The sequence below is a fragment of the Accipiter gentilis genome, chromosome 28 (genome assembly GCF_929443795.1).
Source record: "Accipiter gentilis chromosome 28, bAccGen1.1, whole genome shotgun sequence".
NCBI lineage: Eukaryota > Metazoa > Chordata > Aves > Accipitriformes > Accipitridae > Astur > Astur gentilis.
In genome coordinates this window covers 4,124,566-4,146,468 of record NC_064907.1, presented here as the reverse complement: position 1 = coordinate 4,146,468, position 21,903 = coordinate 4,124,566, and the positions used below count along the sequence as shown (strand labels likewise).

At 36.8% G+C, this 21,903-nt stretch overlaps 1 protein-coding gene across 7 annotated transcripts in view; it reads left to right on the top strand.

The window, feature by feature from the left end:
* Nucleotides 1–21,903, top strand: part of SPAST (spastin) — a 35,168-nt gene that overhangs the window by 6,719 nt on the left and 6,546 nt on the right. For 4 of the 7 annotated variants that reach the window (XM_049831034.1, XM_049831033.1, XM_049831030.1 and 1 more), the window contains exons 4-12: nt 12,145–12,332; nt 13,360–13,493; nt 13,823–13,916; nt 16,179–16,253; nt 17,513–17,584; nt 18,156–18,231; nt 18,754–18,845; nt 20,660–20,739; nt 21,579–21,621. In XM_049831034.1, coding sequence (XP_049686991.1) covers nt 12,145–12,332; nt 13,360–13,493; nt 13,823–13,916; nt 16,179–16,253; nt 17,513–17,584; nt 18,156–18,231; nt 18,754–18,845; nt 20,660–20,739; nt 21,579–21,621 — 854 coding nt within the window. Of the gene's footprint in view, nt 1–5,014; nt 5,111–12,144; nt 12,333–13,359; nt 13,494–13,822; nt 13,917–16,178; nt 16,254–17,512; nt 17,585–18,155; nt 18,232–18,753; nt 18,846–20,659; nt 20,740–21,578; nt 21,622–21,903 lie in introns of all 7 variants that reach the window. The other 3 variants (XM_049831032.1, XM_049831031.1, XM_049831028.1) reach the window with 1 other exon arrangement.

Here is a 21,903-nt window from a genome sequence, read left to right as displayed (position 1 = left end):
AACAGACAAAAATTCCCCTTCCTCATCAAACAACAAACCCACAGCTTTATGTAGTGCATCCTCTAAATTGAGTTTTGGAAATGCTTTCAGTTCAGGCAGTAAAATGAAAATAAAGATTTATTTATTTTTTTAATTGCTGTTTAAGGGAGAACTAACAAATGTACTTGAGTTCAACTTGTGTATCTGCAGCTTTAATCTTGCACTGTGTTGTTTTGAGTTCTACTAACTCCCTCTTCTAGGAGCGTATAGAGCAGACAGGAGAACTCGTGTTCTTTTCTTCTCTTACACTTTGTGATTTTGTGGCTCTGACTGGTGATTGACAGGGAAGTTGTGGCAACCACAAGAAGTGAATCCCTTTTGTTTCCCTTGAGTTCCTGGTGTCCTTAGTTCTTTTCGGGGGGGGGGAGTGAAGGTGAAGGGAACATGGGGTGAAAGAGGCTTCCAGCTTCTATGCTTTATTATGGGTGTTTGTTGGTAGAACCTTAGTATGTGCAGATATTTCTACTCATTAGGGTTAAAGGCTATCTTCTAGAGGTAATATAAACTAGAGAACAAAAAAGTGAAAGTGATTACGTGCTAGCAGCCTTTGATAAGGTAGGGCCTGTTGTTGACATCCTTAATTGCAAGTAAGTAGGATTTCTTTAAAAATTTGCTGCTGTTTGAACCTTGAAGTAGCAATGTCTGTATCTTGTGGGTAGTGCTTCATCCTTGCTTGTGTTATTGTAGTAGCACTTGCAATGTTGATAAGTTGATTGCTTGCTTGCCGTGCTCTGATTGAGAAGATAAAAAGGGTAAACACTGCAAAAAAACTAAAGTTGAAGCCAAGCTGGTACATTCATCTCTACTACCAGGATGTGTGATCGCATGCTATTTTACAAACGTTCATGTGCTTCAGAGTGCATATTGAAAGGTAAACAGAATAGTGTTTATTGCATAAGTTGATGTGAAATATGATTTTATTATATTTTTACTTTGAAATTATTAGAAGTTTAGGACTTTGTTCTACTTGGGTTCTTGTTCAGTTTGCACTAAGGATCTGCCTCAAACAATGTACCTAAGAGCAAAATTTGGATAGAAAGGAGCAAGTGAAGTCATCTGCCCTTTAGGAAGGAAAAAGATGTTGTTTGGAGAGATATTCCAGTGGATTAAAATCCCTGCAAGCTTCATCATTATGGATCTATTTGAGTAATATTTGTTACACCATCTAACAACTTTCAAGTATTGGCAACATCTGTTTCTATTACTTTATATGTCATTTTACATAGATTTTGTGGAAATTTAAGGTAATCTAGAGTTGAATTGCATGTGCAATAAACATAACTAAACATAACTTTTAGCTTGTTACTTACAGTGACAGATATTTGGAAGCTTTTAAGTGGTGTGGAGATGCTTTTGTAGTTGAACTAAACCTGAAGCTGTTAAGGTTCAATAAAGTGATTTTTCCTATGAATCCAGCTTTTAAGATCAAAGAGTAAGTGTTTTCCTCTAGCCCTGTGGAATTTTTCCATTTCTTAAGGTAGAATAGGTAAGTCCTTTATTGCATTAACTGTCAGGATAAAACAGACCTAAAGTAGACAATAATACCAATTATTTAATCCTGCTGGCTAAACAGAGATGTGATTGGAGACTGCCTAACTGAAATGCCATCCAGTCAAGCAAGTTGCATTGGTAATACATAGAAAGTGAAAATTAAATCAAATGGTTTATAACTGTCCCTTAAAAGTGCTCAGTGCTTTGATTTTTTTTTGAGGTGCATTGGATCATCAGTGTAAGTTTAAGTTGCATGACACCACTGATGGGGGTGTTTGACACCACTGATGGGAGTGTGATGTCTGATTACACCCATGTATTATCACCATGTGTCATCACACCACTGATGCTTTTTAATGTTTGACCAAGAGGATGTAGCTACTTACCTTGGATATTGGCTTTATCGTTCTGAGCCCTGTTTTCATCTTGAGTCTAAATTACTCTATTGTATTCTGTTTAAAGCTGTACTATGATACAGCCAGATAGCTGAAGTTACTCCAGGTGTGTTTCAGCGCACCTCAAGGTGACTCAATCACTTTGACAGTCCAGTGACAATATTGAGTTGTGCTAGCTGTTACGGGACTTCTGAGTTCTACCATTTGAACTGGTGGCGGCCCCTGTTTTTGACACAGTTTAGGGTGTGTTAACTGTGCAGTTATTTAGATGAGTGGATAAATCTTGCTCTAATGGTTGGTCTTTATAGACCTGGTCTCTCCTGGATGACTGATGACACATGTTAGAATCACTGTATTTGATATGTTTAGAATCAGAGGAGGATATTCGTTTCCTACAATCGATACATAAAACTCGGCAGTTTGCTGTTCCAAAGATAGATAACCACAATGTCCAGTGCAACGCTATTCAATTCTAATATTATCCATGTGTTGTAGCAATCTGTCTTCTCCCCTTTCAGAGAGACTTTCTGTAGGGGGACAGACTTCTGTCAGCACTAGTGCCTTTCTGTGTGCTATGTGTAGCTTCAGTATTTTGGTTGAAGGATGCACATGGCACATAATTAAAATTACTTTCATCAGTATCCTCTTTGGTAATAATTCTGCCCGTGTATAGACATGGGCTTCAGTGGACACCTTTTGGGATTATTCTGCTTTCTTGGAGGTCTTTTTGCTTCAGGCTTGTGTTACAGGGCAATGTTCTTTTTTGTTAGAAATCAGTTACTTTGAACTCAAAGTCTAGTATTGCCTGAATAAGACAGCAGCTGCAGTGGTTTATTTGGTAGATTTATGTCAACGTGTATCATCAAGGAGGAATAATGAATGGGATTCTGCAAATTCCCCCCCCCCCCCCCCCATGTCTGCAGACATAGGGAAAGCATTTAGATGGAAGGTGATAGGGTGTCCTGTTAGTTCCCTGGAAGGATATTTAATAGCTCAATTTATTTTCATTGTTCCAGAGGGCTCTACAGCTACACTGTCTCTCAAGAAAAGGGATACATTTGCTTTATGTAATTTTACAAGCACTATTAAAATTATGTGTTAATACATAATGTGATGGGAAGACAGTGTGTGAACTGAAACTGGACAACGGTTGGATTACATTTTTTTTGTTGCAGTTTTGGAGTTCCTGTATATGTGGAACTTGCTAAGCCATTGATAATTGTGGTAAAACCCCAGCCTGAAACTGTAATGTTGAAGCAAATAGCATTTCCTGAATTCCTGCCCAAGCCAGTTGATTTTATTGTGGTCACTCACTAGAAAGTTCTTTGTTAAGTTCAGAAATGTTCTCCAAAACTTAACTGATTATCTAATATCTTACAAAGTCTATTAATACTAATTTTGTTTTCGAAGCTTCTCTATGTGCTTTCCATTTAGATTGGATGCACTGGGCAGGGAGTAGACTATTCTGCTGTCTCCTTTGGTAGTGCTGTGCCCACTAAAATAGTACACTGTGTTTGTGGTCAGTCATACTAACAGGACTTTCCTTAGACTTTAGAGGGAGGTTTCTTAGGGTAACTTCTTGCAAGTTACAAAGCTTGTGGTTAGTTGTAGGCTGTTCTTGTGTGGCTGACTTTTTTTTTTTTTTTGCTTTACTGTACTTGACTCTTCATTGCTTTCGCTTTAAAACAAAGTAAACCCTGGGTACATGTACTAATCTTGAACTTTAGCTTTTCACATTTGCCTGTGGCTACTAAGTTTTCACTAAACTGCATCTTGTTCAGTCTGGATATTATTATTAAACCATCACTTAAACTATTGGGTCTAAAGATACTTTTCAGGGAGGTTAAGCGGTGAGTGATGACGAGCAGGCAGAAGAAGAAAGGAATGAAGTAGAAAGACTGGAAAAAGATTTGTAATAGACAAAGAAGCGGAATCAAGGAAGTGTTTACACCTGCTGGTTGTACAGTCTGCAAACTCTGAATGGCAATTCTTCCTCCAGTCAGGGCATTTATGAGCTTGGATGTGCACATTTTCAGTAGAATTCAGCTGCTTTTGCAGTATGTGCTTTCATGTTGCCAGACGACATCACTCCTCTAGCTGGCCATCTCTTTTCCTGCAGCTTCTTGGTACTGTTATCACTTGGGGAAGAGGAGGAAAAAAAAAAAGGTGGGGGGGGCTGACAATGTATGCCTTGCATCCTTACAAATTGTGTTTTGTTTTTATAAAAAAGGGGTGTGGGTGTGAAATAAAGGTAGGAGAGGCTGTAAAGTGCCCCAAAAGTAAGGCCTGCAGGTTTTTAACTGCAGTGGGAAGAGCAGGAGTGGTAGGTAAGCTGCAGAGAACAAATAGTCCCAAGACTTAATTCTTGTTTTGTGTCGTTTGCAGCCTTACACCTCTTTGACTTATGCTTTGGCTAGTTTATCATGACTTCTTAGAGTTAATTTCTTTCTCCTTAATCTTTAACCTTATAAATCTTGTGTTCAGATGTTTCTGAAGTTAATCCTTTTAAAGAACACAGCTTGCATGACAATCGTATTGATTTAATTTCAAGGCAGTTATATTTCTAAATAGAGATCTTGAAAGGCATCATCATAATGTATATATGGTGTTTTGCTTGAACAGTTGAGATTTCTGTAAAATGTTGACTGGCTGTTACTAAAGTGAAACATTTAATATGCAGGAAAGTGATGACTCTTTGCAGTTTGTCAAAAGTAACACCTTGGGGAAGACATTCAGAAATGGGTTATCAACACAAATATTTAGTAAATGAAGTTGAATTAATCCTGACCATTGCTTTTGAGAGGTAACTACAATCACGAGACTGGAAAGACTGTTGTAATTAACTCAGCTGTAAATGGCTAGTTTTAAAGCTGTTTCAGTCATGCTCACACTGACAGAATTTTCTTAGAAGCTTGCTAAACATGTAGAATAGATAGAAATATTCCTTTTATCTTTAACCCTGTATCAAGTATAACAAAGCCAAACTTGACATTTGTGTGTTCAACATACATAAATTTTCTTGGTTCATTTTTATTTTTTGTTTGTTTATTTTGTCCTTTTTCCTCCCTTCCCCTCTGTCTACTATGTAGAGAAGCTGCAGGCAGTTTTGCAAATTCCCAAGCCGCAAATGGAGGTCTATAATGACAGTACTAACCTGGCATGCCGCAATGGACATCTCCAGTCAGGTGGGTTTGGTTTTACCAGCGCCTATTGAGGGGATGTCTCTCAGTTTTTGGTGTATTACAAGGGAAAATATGCAATACTATGTTCTGGCCCCACCAACTTTTAAAAACATTGGTTTATATTTCTGTTTTTAAAGGCTTTATGTAAAATACATTCCATTCTTTCTATGACTTTCACAACACTGTGTTATTTTGTAGTATTAGGTTCTCTCTTACAATGACTGTCTTAGAATCCAAAACTATTTACTAAGACAATATTTTAGAAAATACTTCTCATTCTATTCTTAAAGGAATTAAATTAAACCTGTTTTCGAAAGTGTCAAAGTCAATATAGGATATGTAGGTTATATATTGTGCCTACATAAGTAGTTCTTCCGTTATGATAATGTGAGAGTGAATGTGCATTTGCATTAAGCTGCTTTAAATTTCAGGGTTTTTTACTCTGAGAAAGTGATACATGATTAAAATAAGGGGGAAAAAAACGCAGCTCTTGATTTTTGTCAAAGAAGGTTGTTTTTATCCTTTGCCAGAAGACTGCACCAGGTATACTAAGAAGTAAAGAAGTAAACTTGTTTGTCTATACACAAGTAAAATTACTGCGAGGTTTGTGAATTGTCTTCAGGGAATGTTTTAAGCCAGCAGTAAGCTATTGTCACAACTGCGATCTCAACTGATAATTCATACAGTAGACTATAATGAGGTTAAATAAAATAGAGAGCTAACGAGCAATGGAATTCATAAAATTTGTCTACTGAGTCAAGAGCAGTATTCGTTTTTTTAAAGTAACTAAACTTGAAACTTAGTGTAAACTACATGCTTCTCTTTTTTAGCTCCGTTTCTAGTTCTGAAGTCATCTTACTGTTTGGGTTTATTCTTTCTAATGTATGAGAAGTCAAAGTAGTGGAACAATGTCCCATTAGGCACCTTGAGATTGCTGTATGTGTGGTATTTTTGTTAACTGCGTTTATCAAAAAGCTGTAGTTAAAATGGCTCTTCAGTATAAGTTCCTGTGTAGACTGAGCTTGAGAACTCTTTACCTTAAATGATCCAGTACAACTCTTGTCTTTTTACCTGCTTGGCTAGTGATTGAATGAACAAATACATGCGTACACAAAAGTTGATAACATGCTCCATCTGATTCGATATGAACACCTTTTTCTTTAAACTCTTTCCTTTATATGTTTTTGTACCTTTTCCTCAATGTATCTCAGTATTGGATGCTGCAGGAGAAGGTTAGACTAAACGTTCACTCTTAAAACTGTTAATTTAGTTACTTAAATCTGTTAGTAGCAAAGCATAGAATATCCTTTGGCCTCTACTGGAAATGAAGAAACATTTTGCCAGTTCTGTCGCAGATGTTCTTATTTACAGAAATTCCTGGAGCGGGAGGTGGTCACTCTTGGTAAACTTGTGGAAATTGGTATTAGTCAATTTACCCATTTGGAGTTATATTCCTGGTGACTTACAGAAGATGGATAACTGAACCACTTCTGCAAAACTGTGGAGGAAAGGGTAGTGAAACAACTGCAAAGGCCTGTGGTCTTCTGGGGATGCTTTTTCCTGAGGATGTCTTCCAACTTTCTGAAAAGGAATGCAGGCTGACGGAGAAACTTTAATTTACCAGGCTCAGTGGGATCTGAGAAGAGACAGAAGAACTAAAGAGCCGGTCATTAAAAAAAAGTTAGGTACCAAGCATCTAGTGATTACTTTGAACAAGACTGCAGGAGGCTTGTTTCCTATTGCCCTTTGCATTTATATTGCCAAAGGTAAACTTTAGATTCATAACTTGTGGAAGTTAGTACCCAAAGTACTGAACTTCTCCTGCAGCTGTGGGGTAGTACCTGATAGTACCGGGAAAGTCAGCCTATTAACAGTCATCTGAATTTCTTAATTGGCTGGTGCCTATGCTCACTCTCTCTCTCTCGTGCTCTCTCTGTCTCCTTTTTTGGGGGGTGGGGGGAGGGAGTACTGTTTGTAAGATGCTGGTGCTACACTTTTTTTCTTAAAAGTACTTCCTTTATATGTGTTGTAATAAAGATGTTTTTTTCACTTGGACAGCAGCAATCATTTAAAAGCACAAAGTAGATGGCAAATTCTTAGAAAACTGTACAATATCAGCTTGCAGGCTACTTGAGTTAAGAGGGGTGCTGTTACTGAGAAAATAGAGGTGCTGCAGAGGTACTGAGCTACAGGGCTCTGGCGTAAGTTTCATTTTTCTGTCTACGTGAAGTATTACTTGGGCTGTTGCCTAATCAGGCTGGGCTTTTTAAAAGTCCAGGATTTTATGAAGTGTGAAACATTGTCATTCGTATTTTTAACATCAAGAAAGTGCCTTTTTGCCTGTTCTTTGGTCAAAAAGTGTTTTGCTTTCTTTCATTTGCCTTTGAAGGCCTAAGTCTTTAAAGATGTTTTTGCTTCTTAATTCTGTCTGATATTCTGTTCTCACAGCTATACTGCACATTTTTTATACTTCCAAAATGTTATTGAGATTATTCCTTCCAAGATACTACGTGTCAGTCTTTCACACTATTTTACTTGATTCTAGCACAAATGACTACCTATTCCTGTCATCTTCATTCATAGTTTCTTAACTTACCTGAATAGCTAGAGATTTTTCTTGAGAATTTATCTGATAGAATTATAATGATGTTTTATAAGACCTTATTACAGCAGTATCTCCTACCCTTCAGTTGCGGAAGGCTACACAGTAACTTGTCTCAAGAGTAGTAACAAGTAGCCTTGACCCAAAACTTTATTTTGAAATACATATTTATTGTTCAATATCCATCACTCTTATTCTCATAGCAGTCTTAAATTAGATGTAAAACAATTTAGCTGTTTGCTTTTTTCCCCTCAGACATGCATGTTTCCCTTTGCATTGTAGGTTGTTGGGTTTTGTTTCTAAACTAGCTTGGGAAGTAGATGATGCCAGTCTTGCCAAAGGCAGTGTTAATGAGTTTTATGAACTTACTGGGCATACAATACTGGTAGTATTACAGTAACTCCAGTGTACCATTTTGCATTTAATGTGTAAATCTCAGCATGATATACGATCAGAGAAAACATTACATTTCTCTTTCTTACTGCAACGTTAGCACTGTGCAAGTAACTCATATTTTATCTCAGTTTTCACTTGAAAGTATTTGCTGGCTTGTCTTTAATAGTAGGCATATATTGGCAAAGTTTTTCAAGTTGCAAAAATTCTACTCTTAATACCGAAGTATTTGAGGAATTTCCCAAGTGGAAGACCAAGTAGAAGAACAAGTATCAATAAGATAATTTTTAACACCATAATTTGGCCACAGTAGATCTTTGACACTGCTCTGTTGGTTCAGAAGGAGAACCACCATCCTGGATCTGTGTAGCTGTGCTACCATTCAAAACATGGACAGGCCCTTGTTAGTTGCTGACGTTTTCTGTTAGGTAGTTTTTATTACTTGAATGTACCTACTTGAAAAATCTAAATATAATCTTCAAAGGAATTACTCTTTTGGGGGCTATTGTGAATGCTAATCCTGAATAACTATTGGTCTTTCAATTGCATCATGTGTTTTGCTATGCAGTATTTGCAGAAACTGTATAGCTAAGCAGTTTAAAGATTTATTTTTTTAAAATGAAACTACGTACATAAAATTACAGACAACTTTAGACTTGCGAATTTTTTTTTTTTTCCAACATCATTTCCTTGATGATTTTTCAAGTTTCACAACTAAAGGCTGGAAACTGTTCTGCAATACTGGAACTGCTGCTGCTATTTTAAACTGGTTTTTTTATGCTTAAGAAGTTAAAAACAGCAGAAACTTGTTCATTAAGGTGCACCTTAATTGAGCTTTAGGTGCACAAAAGAAAATATAATTGGTTTGCATTTTAGAAATACAAAGCATGCTGTTATCTTTATTAAATAAATAAGCTAGAGCTGCATGTTTCCCAGATTGTTTCTATTTCCAGGTGTGTAGTACAATCAAGCTCCTCTTAAAGCTGTTCAAACATATCCTTAGTTCACTTCACCTTTAAAAACAGTTAAATATAATAAATGCATTTTAACATTTCTTTCTGTAAGGGAGTCTGAAATTGGGCACGTGTGTCTGCAGCTTATCACAATCTAACCGGCAGAAAACCTCAGACAAAATTTTGCTCCTTACTTGTTCATAATTTGTTTGTTGTTTTTATATTTGAATGACAGAGTAAAATTGCAGGGATGCTTTCAGGACCAGATAATTATTACTTCTCTATGATCTAGTGGCATTAGCTTGGAGCTTTGAAGTAAATTATTCTCTGCAGTCAAGAATTAAGAGGGTAAAATCAAAATGATCAAGCCCCTGTTACTATCCTTTAAGTATATATGAAGTAGAAAATTGAATTGTTCAGTGTTTCAAATACACTTGAAAAAATACCATGGTCTGTCTTTGTGATTAGAATGTATTTTAGGCACTTCCTACTGTTTTGTATGGAATGGTAAAACATTTGGCAAAAGGCTGCTGGAGATATTACAAAGGTTTTAAGGCCACTTGCAGCATATTTTCCGTCTTTCAGCAGATGACAAATACATATGGATAAGAAATGTGGTTTTGGGGGGGTGTTGCATTTGTTACAGCAAAATAAATATTTTTACATAATGAAATAATAGGGGCTATCAGTCTGATGAGAGATACATGTGTTCTTAAACACTCTTTAGAAATAGGTATACTTTGGATAAACTGTAATTCTGAAAAGTTTGATCACATTTTTATTTGCTGCTTCAATGAAAATTTGTGTATAAAATGAAGTTTCCCTCTGGACTTCACACTGAACAACTGTGTTCAAGAGTAGTTCATCAGTGCTACTTCCTGTGCCACCCATCAGGACTGACCACAGAACACATGTAAACTTAGTGGTCTTGATTCCTGGAGGTACAGCTAGAGTAAATCATAATTTGTATTTAAACCTTTCTCTTCCCCCACCCCCCGCCCTGTATTTCTAGCTTCCTGAAATACTCCTTACCTGTGCAATTTTATGATACTCAAAATAGTAATGTGTGTGTATTGTTCTCAATAAATGGGGGTAGTTCTGGGAAAGTGTCATAGTTGAGCAACATGTTAGGGTGAAGGAGATGGAGAAAAACTACTTCAGCTTTTTGAAACCTTCCCATGTTGACTTTAAGCTAGCTGTGCAGATGAGGCTGAAGGAAAAAAACCAACAAAACCCAACCAAACTGAGTGCTACGTTTTTGATTAAATTGGACAAAAGTGTTGAGTAGCTAGGTTAATAGATTCATATACTGCCTTTTGAACTTGAAAGTTACTAAGTATGCCTAATTTTGAAAAGTTTTTTACTTGGAAATTTCTGTGCAATAATAACTAAGTAAATTTAATCAGCTCTGGATCTGTGTGTGATTTAGTCATTAGGGGCTTCTTTTTTTTGTTGTTGTGTTGGAGGGGGAGGGCGGGAATTGTTTTGCCCTTTTTTTTGTGTTTTGGTTTTTAGGGTGTTTTGTTTTTACAAGAAATGTCTTGCAGATAAATGTAGTTAATCATATTCTTCAAGTTCTCTTGGTTTTTGCATGTTGATACACCTGCATTGTTTACGATAACCCCTGCAGAGTTTGTGTGATTCTTAAAAGGCATAGATTTGTGAGTGAAGAAAGGCTTTAGAAGCTTGTTAGCCAAGTAGTTCAGTGCATGGATAACTGCAGGCTGCATGAAGGTTTGCTCTTGGTAGTATGCAAGACTTTTTTATGTTTAAAGAGGCTGAGAACATGGTAGTAATTAATTGATCCTTCCATGTTACTGTTTCATTGAAGAATTCTTATTTGAATTTTTTAAACACAACATTCAAAATTATGAGGCTTTCTACTTAAAGTATTTTTCAATGAACTGCAATATTATGAATTAAAAATTCTTCGTCATTAACTTCCTTCAAAATCAGAGTTCTTTGGCCTCTTGCTTAAGACTAACAAGTCAAACTGAGTTGCAGATTACTAAAATCTTAGTGAAGAAACTTTTAGGTGAAATCCGTCTTGAGCTTCCTTACCTCTGACACCATATTTGTGTTATCTAATCAAAAGGCTTCTTAACCCTTTTAAAAGGATATAAAATAAGGCAGTATTTACAGTTTCCATCGCAGACGACAGTACTGTACTAGACAGTTTCCAGTACTGTATTCCCACCACACAAAAAAACCCAATCTGATGCTGTGCTCTAATCATTAACGAGCCTGACCAACCTGCGTGCTTGCTGTAGCATGTTCTTACTTCTTAGTCTCTGTTTTGATGTTTTATACTTGCCATTTCTGTGCCAGGGAACCTTATTTTATCGTGTATCCCATACAGAGCATGTTGAAATCAAGCGCTATTTCGGTTACTCTGGACAAAAATGGCCTTCCTAACTGAATTCAGTGGTATAATATAATATTTTAAGACTTAATTTTACATGTAGGAAGGTAAGCTGTTTCAGAGCTGTCTCTTCAGAATTTACTTACACCTTGAGATTCCTGAAGTACAATCAAGTTGTAAGAAAAAACCTCCTGGTAGTTGCTTGCAGGTATAACTATTTTAATTTTCCCAAATTAAAGTGCCTTAGAGAAGCTTCTGTGTGGAAGGTGCTGATAGTGTTAGCTAGCATCCAAAGTAGCTAGCCTGCTAACATCACTTAAGGAATGAATGCTCTGAATCTGAATTCAAGCTCTGAATGCTTGAATTTGGGGATTATTATAATGATTATTTTTAGGAGTTCTTGGGAAGGAAAATCTTATGGCTGGTGTTCCGTCATCTTCACTAAAGGAATAGATGGTGTTCTTCCCTTGTTACAGGATTTAGCTGTCTCCAGCTTTTCTAAGATGGCTAACTGGTGTTGGTTTTGAGAGCTCCTAAAAATTCAAAACTTAACTTTAGGAGAAAGCTACAGTTAATATCCCCTTAAAAATACTAAACCTCTTCAAAAACTTGTATTATTCTGCTATAATACTGTATTATATGTGTCAACAATACTGTCTTCAAGTTAGAATTGATGGTAGAAGTATGACTGCTGAAAATGTTCTCACAACATTGGTTTTCTTTATAGAAAGTGGAGCGGTTCCAAAAAAGAAGGATCCCTTAACACACACGAGTAATTCCCTTCCTCGTTCAAAAACTGTTGCAAAAACTGGATCCACAGGCCTTTCAGGTCACCATAGAACACCTAGCTACAGTGGGATATCAACTTCTTCTGTGTCTAGACCAGCACCTAATCCTGCAGCTTCAACTCATAAGGTATGATAAGGATAAATTTAATAGCAGTATACACTTTGAAAGTCAATGTAAACTCCAGAACAAACTTTGGATTTACTGCCTTTATTGCGGTATTGTAGTAGCAGAAAGTTTTTGGGAAAAAAAACCCTAAACCCCTAAATTTTTGGCCAAGCCTCTCGAGCTAGGTTACAGAGTGGATTTTAGAAATCGGGAGGCATTGGGTGGCTGCATGGGCAAACGGGTTTTAATTGTGATTGCAGTAATAAATGATAATACTTGTTTTGAAAACTTTATGGGAAACTAAGGGAAGCTTATCTAGGAGAAAAACAAATGTTAATCCCAGTATGTAAAAAAAACAACCCCACCCCTCTTAATCCAGAACTACAAGTTTTCCCCCTACGTGTTCCTTCTCTTCCAAAGCATGTATGCACAGGTTGTATTGCAACCACATTGGAAAACAAATTATGGTTAGATTGTGACTGAAATAAAAAATTAAGTTCTATACTAATAAGACACAAAAATGCTGCATTTCTTTTGACCCATCTTTTTCCCTCCCATCCTTATCTACCCCTGATACTCACACAGTAAAGTAGAATAAAGAGCAGTATGGACAGAACATAAATGTGGTTAAGCATTGCTGCTGCTATAATATGAAGGCTTTTAAGTGGCCTGTTAGCAAGCATGACAGCAGTAGAAATTCTTGCTTATAGGCATTGAGAATCTGAAACAGTTTGTGATGTTCTCTGACTAGACGATGCTGGGGGAAAATACCATAGTTAAATATAATGAATTATCTTTAAAAAAAAATTAAAAAATCCCCAAACCAAAATCAAACCAAAAAGCCCTTTCTCACTGGAGCCTAAGATGTTCTTCTAGTGGCTGAATATGATAATATGATTTGTAGCAAAATACAGCATCAGAATATCTGGTATGTGTTAATGTATTGGGTTTTACCAGACCATATGAAATGTAAAAGTAATTTTGTTAACAGTATCCTTTAAAGTATCAAGTTGGTTTTTGTTTGGTTTTTTTCTCCCCTGTTCTCCAGGCTGCTCCTAAAAACAGCAGAACAAATAAGCCTTCTACTCCTACCACTGCTCCTCGAAAAAAGAAAGACTTGAAGATATTTAGAAATGTGGACAGTAATCTTGCTAATCTTATCCTGAATGAAATTGTTGATAGGTAAGTCTGAGGAAAAGCAGGCTTTCCAATGCAGAAAACCAGTTTTTTGTTCAGTACAGTCTTGGTCCACTTGGAATGAAAATTAGTACTTTTTGTTTGGTTTGGGGTTTTGGGGGGTTGTTTGGGGTGGGTTTTTTTGTTGTTGTTGTTACTTTTGCAAAAGGATGAAAATTCATATCAGAAATGTTTATTATTTTAAATGCTTATTGTAAGTTGTAGATTTCCTCAAAAGGGTTCTGTATAAATAGTCAAATGCATTAAATTAGTCAGCTGCAGCTGAAAAAGAGCATCTCATTGTTAGACTAATTAGTATTCCATTTCTTTGTTAGTGGACCAGCTGTCAAATTTGATGACATTGCAGGGCAGGAACTGGCTAAACAAGCTTTGCAAGAAATTGTTATCCTTCCTTCTCTTAGACCTGAGGTAAGCAACTTATCACTCTGTCATAGAATCAAAGAAATATATTGTGCTTCACACATTAAGTAGTGATGCTTAATTCTTGTCTCTACTGGTTATGATTCCTATCGATAGCTGTGTGGTGATAGCTGTCTTGGAAAATGAGAATGAAGAATTTATGTGTTAAAATAGTACCATGAAATTCCTTGTCATCTGGTTAGTCAGTGTTGGAGAAAGTGACTGAGGCAGTAGCTTAAAATAAACAAAAACCAGCAAACCACAAACCCCTAAAAGACCAAACCAAAAAATTCCTGAAAATTTGTGAGGCTGACTGTTCCAGATAAATATAGCTGTGTCCAACCCTATATGGACATGTAAAAGACAAAGCTCATAACTGGAAGAGTAAAACAGATGAGATTTGTATAGGTAAATTAAGTCATGACACTATCTGATTTGAAAAATATTAAATTGGTATTGTGGTCAAGTTCTCTGTGTGGATGTTGGTTAGACATTCTTCTGCAGAAGGAAAATGTCATTGTACCATCTCAGTTATTACAGTGCTTTAGTGTGTCAACTTTGTTGTTCAGTAACACTATACAATGAGCTGGGTGGGAAGGACTTTTGAGATATGAGGCTTGGAATAGTTACAACTCTTTTGCAGTAACAGTTGATATTTTCAATAATGTTGTCTTTGTAGTACTGTAGTTAGCAATGGGCCTGACCTTGGCATAGGTTGAGATGTAACAAGGACAGAGAATCCTGCGACTTTTTAAACATTCCTTGGAAGAAAAGATGTTGGTTTTATTCCTTGTAAATGTACATGGTAGATGTGGCAACTATAGGGGAATGTTTAGTAAATTAAATATTAGTACAGTTTTAACCTTCAATGAGTCTTGAACTCAAATTCATATTTAAACAAGCCAATTAATGGCATTTTTTTAAGAGTGCTGGAGTTGAGGTGAATAACAGTGGCTGCAACCATTTCAGCAGTAAGATGCTTATAAAATGCTAGCAATTAGTTCAGACCTTGTTTAGTATGATTAGCCTGTTAACAAAAATTTTAAAAGCTTGGTGTGTCTCAGTGATAAATGGCAGTTGCAGCTGAACTGTGTAGGTGATGATCAAGGTGAGGGAGAGTTGTAGATTTGGTTTGGACTATCTGAAAATGGTGGAACTCCCACAGAATGATTCCAAAGAAAAAGAGTCCAGCAGGAGATGCACATGGTGGTGTGCAGTATGGAAGGCAGAAACATTTGACGAATGTAGTTATCCAGGTTAAAATGCTGCAATACATCTGTAAGATAAGTAGTATGTCTTAGTGAATAGGATCATGCTGCCTTACTATTTTTAGTGATCAAAGTCAAGCACAAACAAAATGCTGTGAATGATGAAATAATACAGAACATGCATGTTGGTCAGTTATCTTAGAAACACTACACTGGTAATGGAGCCATTTGTTATCATGGATATTGTAGAAAGGAGTGCCTGCCAACAGTGGTGTTTAGACATGATGCGTATATATAAGAGACTCCCTACTATTCCTTTTGGTTGGTTGTTGGAATTACCAGAAGCTGGAATGGAGGCCAAAAAAGGAACTCCAAAACTCTTGAGTAAAGTGGTAAAGACAAAACACTGGGGAAAACAGGCTACTAAACTAAGCTAACTAAAAGATACGTACTCTGAGAAATTGTAGATTTGCTTGCTGTGGTGTTGCATATGATGGGTGTAGTTCTACGGTGTAGGAAAGATGAATCCCATGCACAGGGAGAGGGAGGAGATTACTATCGGTAGCATTTAGGGAAAGTAGGTGGTGGTTAAGTAAGATTCTAAGTAGTTTCGGTCAAGGCCTGTCTTTTCAAGTTTCATTTAATAAAAAAAAAAAAGAGAAAGATGAAGGGGTCCTTCCATATGGAGTTAGTAGGAACATTGCTTTAATTCTCTTACTACACGCTTGCATTCCCCTCTTTTTAAATGCAGTTGGGTGCTTTAAACTTAATAGGCTGGTCTGTCTTGTGGAATGTGTTACTGCCTTTTATACTCTTTTTATAGTGCCTCTATGCACAGAATGATTATGACATAATTTAACTGTTGTGTTGGAAAAAATAGTGATGTGCATTAGGTCAAGTTAGTGATAGAATGTAGTTCTTTAAAAGTGTGTACTGTTGTAGCACTGCCTCTGTTCCTACCACTGCTAGTCAGTCAGTCTCCATCTTAAACCATTTTCTTACAAAGGTAAATCAACATCATCTTTAAGTCTTTGGAGGTAACTTATGATGATGTACTTTTCAGTTATTTACAGGACTTAGAGCTCCTGCACGTGGTTTACTGCTGTTTGGCCCTCCAGGAAATGGGAAGACAATGTTGGTGAGAAAATGTCTTCATGCATGTGTTAGTGGGCTTAAAATGTAACTATGAGGGGTCACTTTCAGTTTGGGTGTTGTAGTAATAAACCGTATATTCTTCTGGATATGTGTTATGGTGTCAATTTAATACAAAAATGCAAAATTGTTTTTAACTGGATTTTGCAGGGGAGGGAGTTGCTAAACTGTTCTCTATTTAACTCTTTTCAATATCACAAGTAATATTTTAAAATTTACACCAGCAAGTCCAAGTTTCATTTTCAGAGAGAGTAAAAGTAACATGGTTAATTGATTGTGTACAGCAATGATTAATCACAAATGGTCTGCTCTCTATTAAAACATACTAGAAGTGCATTTTGGAAATGGGGAAGGAGCGTAGTAGCAAGGGAGGAGGGGGTTGTCTCACTTCCACACTGCTGTGTGAAGAGTCTAAGTGCTGTGGAACTGTCTGGTTGCTGCTTGTTTTCTCACCCTGATGTGCTGGGTTTGGGGAACTGGAGTGAAATGGCTGTGCATCAGGCAGGGAACGTCGCATGTCCTGATGCAGCTGAGCTGGCCACATCATCCTGCATCACATGGCGTGGCTGCAGCTGCACTCTCCCTTTGCTGATACTGAAGCTGGACCAGCTCTGAAACGCAGGAGTGTGAATGTTGAGCAGCTTGCTTGGGCTCATCTGTTGTGTTTCACATACTGGAACATAATTGCTAATCACTAAAATTACAACTGTATAACCAAGGAATCATAATTTCTTGAATGTGGTGAAACTGTTAAAGAAGAGGGTGCTCTGTATGAGCATTCCGGCTGAACGGATTCTTTTTCTTAGCTTTCCTCTGAAAAAAGTTTTCTCCTTACCCTATGATAAAGATCAAAACCTCCATAATTTTTAATGTGATTTGATCCAACTGCTGCCCTAAATTACCACCCTAAATTAGTTAAAACTGTTTCAGATGTCTACTCAGGATACATTGAAAGGAGCTGGAGACTTGTATTCTTCAGTAAGCAAGTTGGAGTTGGCTATAGAGATGATGTGATCAGAGAAGTCCAAGGGAGCCTGCAAATTTCTCTAGTGGTTTGACTGCTTAGCTGTTCTTATTTGCAAGTGGCCTGTACAGAAGTTTTCTGTAGCATCTACAAAGTGTTCCCTTTGAAGGAATAGGGGTTTTCAAAATTGTCAGTCAGGACATGAGTGCTAACTACAGAAGCAGAGAGGTATCTTCAGTGTAATGTTTTAAAAAGTATTTTTTTTTTCCTCCCTCTCCTAGGCCAAAGCAGTTGCTGCAGAATCAAATGCTACTTTCTTTAATATAAGTGCAGCAAGCCTAACTTCAAAATACGTAAGTAGTAGCTGTAAATTATATTGATCTGAAAACACATGCTGTAATTGGGGCTTAAGAAGGCCAGAGACTTCTGATGAGTCCTTGGTGAACTCATAGCCTATAGTGAACAAAGTTTTTAAAAAGTGACTTATGAAGTAAATGTTGTTTTGTGCTTGTGATAACTCAATGTCAAAGGCTTTTGCAGTTCAGAATGACCTTATGAAGTAAATTTTGTTTTGTGCTTGTGATAACTCAATGTCAAAGGCTTTTGCAGTTCAGAATGACCCTGGCTGTCATATAGATGAGTGGTTGTGGGCTTTTTCTTCTTTCCCAGCTCCCTTTCACTCTGATAATTTAGGCACCAAAATCTCTTGACAACTCAATTCTGATCATAAGTGAAGTTGTAATGGTTCTTTTAAGACATAAACAATACTGTCGTATGTAATACTGAACTAGTGATAATCTAAGCGCGTATGAATGGACTGAATGTGGTTGGTTATCAGCTAGATTTTCTGTAGGTCCTTATGTTAGCGCTCTCGTAATAAACACTTTCTAAACCCCCACCAAAAACAGTTTATTGTTATTTTAGGTGGGTGAAGGGGAGAAACTGGTGCGTGCTCTATTTGCAGTAGCCAGAGAACTTCAGCCTTCTATAATTTTCATTGGTAAGACCTTAAATGTTGTTGGCTTTTGTGTATTTTCTTCAATATTTTGACTTATTAAATTGGAATAATCGGGTAAACCTCTTTGGGTAATTTCTGCAGTGCAGAGCAAGTGTCTTGGATATGACCTGCTGGCTAATCAGTAGTTCCATATAGAGCATGTTAGATTACTGTTGTGATATTTAATTGGTGTTAATAGTGGGAAGAAATGCTCTCAAAAACACAAATGCTATGCTACATTTACAGAGTAAGTCCATTTATGTATTAAATTTCAAACATTAAAATGGGTTTTGCTTGTCCTGAGTTGCAGTTTATTATCAGCAGATTTTTTTTCTTTCATCTGTGCTTGGTGTTACATATCCAAAGGACAACATGTTATACAAGCTTTTAAACTTTACTGTCTGTCTCTTAGGGAATAAAGATCTGATCTCTCTTACAGGAGCCCTGTATTAGCAAAAGAACTTAGACAAATATGAAGACTTGGATGTTGTATGCTTAATTAAGATATATTTCTTTGTTTTTTAGATGAAGTTGATAGCCTTTTGTGTGAAAGACGAGAAGGTGAACATGATGCTAGTAGGCGTCTAAAAACAGAATTTTTAATAGAATTTGATGGTGTAAGTATTTAGTCTTGGGTATTGTTTGATTTAGCTGAATTGGCTAATGTAGTGTAGTGGGTGCCAATACAAGCTACAGATGAAGCACAGAGGATTTGGCTAGCGGGGCTTAGCTCTGTCCACCTTCCCACCACCTGCATTGGCAAACAGCTTTTTTCTATTGCTGTTTATTTTTCACCTGCTTACTGTAATATTCTGTAAAACTCAGTCTGGGGTGAAAGGTAGTAATCTGGCAATGAGCTGAAATAATGGGTTGAAAGATTATGGACAGAGAAGAAAGAAAAACAAATGGCAATAATAAAGGAGCTGTGAGAACAAATGCCCTTACAGGGCAAGAGGGATGCTTGAGGGTTAGGTATAGTTGAATCCTTGCTTGCAATTGCATGTTTTGGTGAAGCACATCTCTTCATTCTGGCAAAGTAAACGAAGATTAAATGGCCTTTAAGTAGTGTCTTTTTGGTTTTTAAGGGCTACGTGTCGCAAAAGCATGTGGTCTCAAGGGGTAAGGCGAGACTTGAGGGATGAGAATTTCAAACAAACTAGTTCATATTGTTTGTATGCACAGCTCTGACACATCAGAAGGATTAATTTCTGTGTTAGTATGCTTTTTTATTGAGCTATAAATTTTTTCTTGGCATCATGACCTGGAGATGACAGAATACAGTAAGAATGTATTTATTAGCACATATATAATACCGAGGAAAAGGATCTGGGTTTCATAGGTGGGGGTGGGCAGAGAAACAAATTAATATCAGAATATTTTTCTGTCACATAGCACTGTTTTTTGTATTGAACAATCTTACTTTATATTCCACTAGCACAGTGGAATATTGCTAGAGTAGTGAAGCAATAGTAATGAGGTACAGGAGGAGAAGGTAACTATATAAAAGGACAACAAGATTGGGAAAAAATTCTCCAAAGTGAGGTGAATCAGGACAAATAATGCAATGTGACAATGATGTGCAGAAATTATTATACACACACACGGAGTTTTCCCTTAAAATGAACAGGGGAAAATTAAACACAATTAGTAAGTTTAGCAAACTTTGGATCAAGTGTAACTGTATCATACAGTATTTTTGTGGAACTGTTTGGACTCAATAAGGCAGCAATGAACTTAAGTCTATAAAGGATTGGACAGTAGGTGAATAATAACATCTTTGATACCCATATATTTTCTCTGAAGTCTGGAAGCAGTCTCCATATTCTTGGGTATAAAATCAAGTCTTGCAACTGAGTGAATTGGGGGGAAAATTACTGTGTCTGTGTACTATTGAATAGCTTCTCATTTTGATTACTAGCTTCTTGCGAGACACCTATTAGATGACTCTCTGATCTGAATTAGTGGTTCTGGCTGTACCTTAGTCTACAGTTTTGATTCGCTCTTTCTCTCTAGGCTTCAAAGCAATGTTTGGTGTTAAAACCTACAACAACAGAAAGTCTCTAGCTTTTTGAACCCATTAGGGTTTATCTCTGGATTACTAAACTTCTAAGTGCTTTTTGTAGTCTCAGTTTTCTCCCGGATTGTAACGTGCAATTCCACAGCAACATTTGTGCTCTTGCAAGACTCTTTTCAAGCATCATAATTTGGGCTTAGTGTCCTGTGTTTACATTGCTTTTTTTAATTTTTACTTCTTCCTAGTTTGCCTTTACATTTTTCTAAAGAATATTTTAAAGCTAACTGCATGGAAAAAAAAAAAAGCTTATATAGTAAGATCCCATCAGTGTGCTGAATACGTGGCAAAGTCTCTAACTGGTTTTGTTGTATTACTACCTGATGTAAACTGAAAGCTGTCTTGCCTTCCTGTATACAGGTGCAGTCTTCTGGAGAGGACAGAATACTTGTGATGGGAGCAACAAACAGGCCACAGGAGCTTGATGATGCTGTTCTCAGGTATCAAAATGTCTCTTCCTTTGTTTGAATACAGTAATACGATGTTTGTTATGAAGAGCAGGCTTTGTTACTTAGTGTTTTGGTTGTTTTAAGTTTTGGAATAAGTAGCAAAAGCTGTTTGGCAAGATTTATTTAACCTCTCAAAGAGGTGCCTGTCTTTTCGCTCTTGGCATACATCTGCATAAACATGATGGCTTTGGAATTGTCTAAAACAGCAGTACCTGTTGAGACCAAGTCAGCATTTTATAACCCTCTTGCATCTTATATATTGCTTTTTTATTATTTGGATTTTAATGGCAAGATGAAGGAAGAAATCTGGCCAGTGAAATCCAGTCTTTCTTCTATGTGAATATTGGACTTCTGATGTCCCATGCAATTATAGGTCTTGCTGTACATTTGCCTTAGGACTTTTTTGCTACAAGTTCTTATACGTTCTTCTCTTTTTATTCTTGATTGAGGAAGACGGACATGTCAGCACTGTCTGAACAAATAAAACAAGTTTTTAATGATTCCAAAGACTTTTTGTGCACAATGAAGAGATGCTTCATTTTGTTGCTGGTAGTTGGTGGTATTTCTACCCTTAGAGTGTTACCTCTCTGGGAGGACTCATATTTTCAAATAAGAGTAAGGTGACACCGGTGGCTCGTGCATATTGTTTGGTGGTTGGGGTTGTTTTTTTGTTTGGTTTTTTTTTTTGGGGGGTGGTGTTAATCTGTAGTTTTAATCCCAAGAATTTGATGATGTAAGTGAAATTTTGACACTTACCAACCCAAATATTAGATCTGTATGTGCTAAAAAGTTATAAAAGTGTCTGTGTATATATGTGGGTTTTTTTCTAGACGATTCACCAAACGGGTATACGTGTCTTTACCAAATGAGGAAGTAAGTATTGTTTTCCATGCATTTTCTTCATTTTAAGATCAATTTTATTTAAAAAACATAAAATATATTTCATAGGCTATTCTTAACTTGCCCTAGTGGATGACTACAATTCTGTGAATTAACTTCTGGCCCAGCTTGGCCTTAGACACTGTGCTTTATTTCTGGTAACTATCTTAAGTTTTTGCATATTTTTTTTTTAACATGTGCTAGTAGCAAATCTGGTAGTAGCTACTCAGTGTTTCCTGGCTAGTGGGGCATTGCTGACAAGCTGGCAGGCATGGA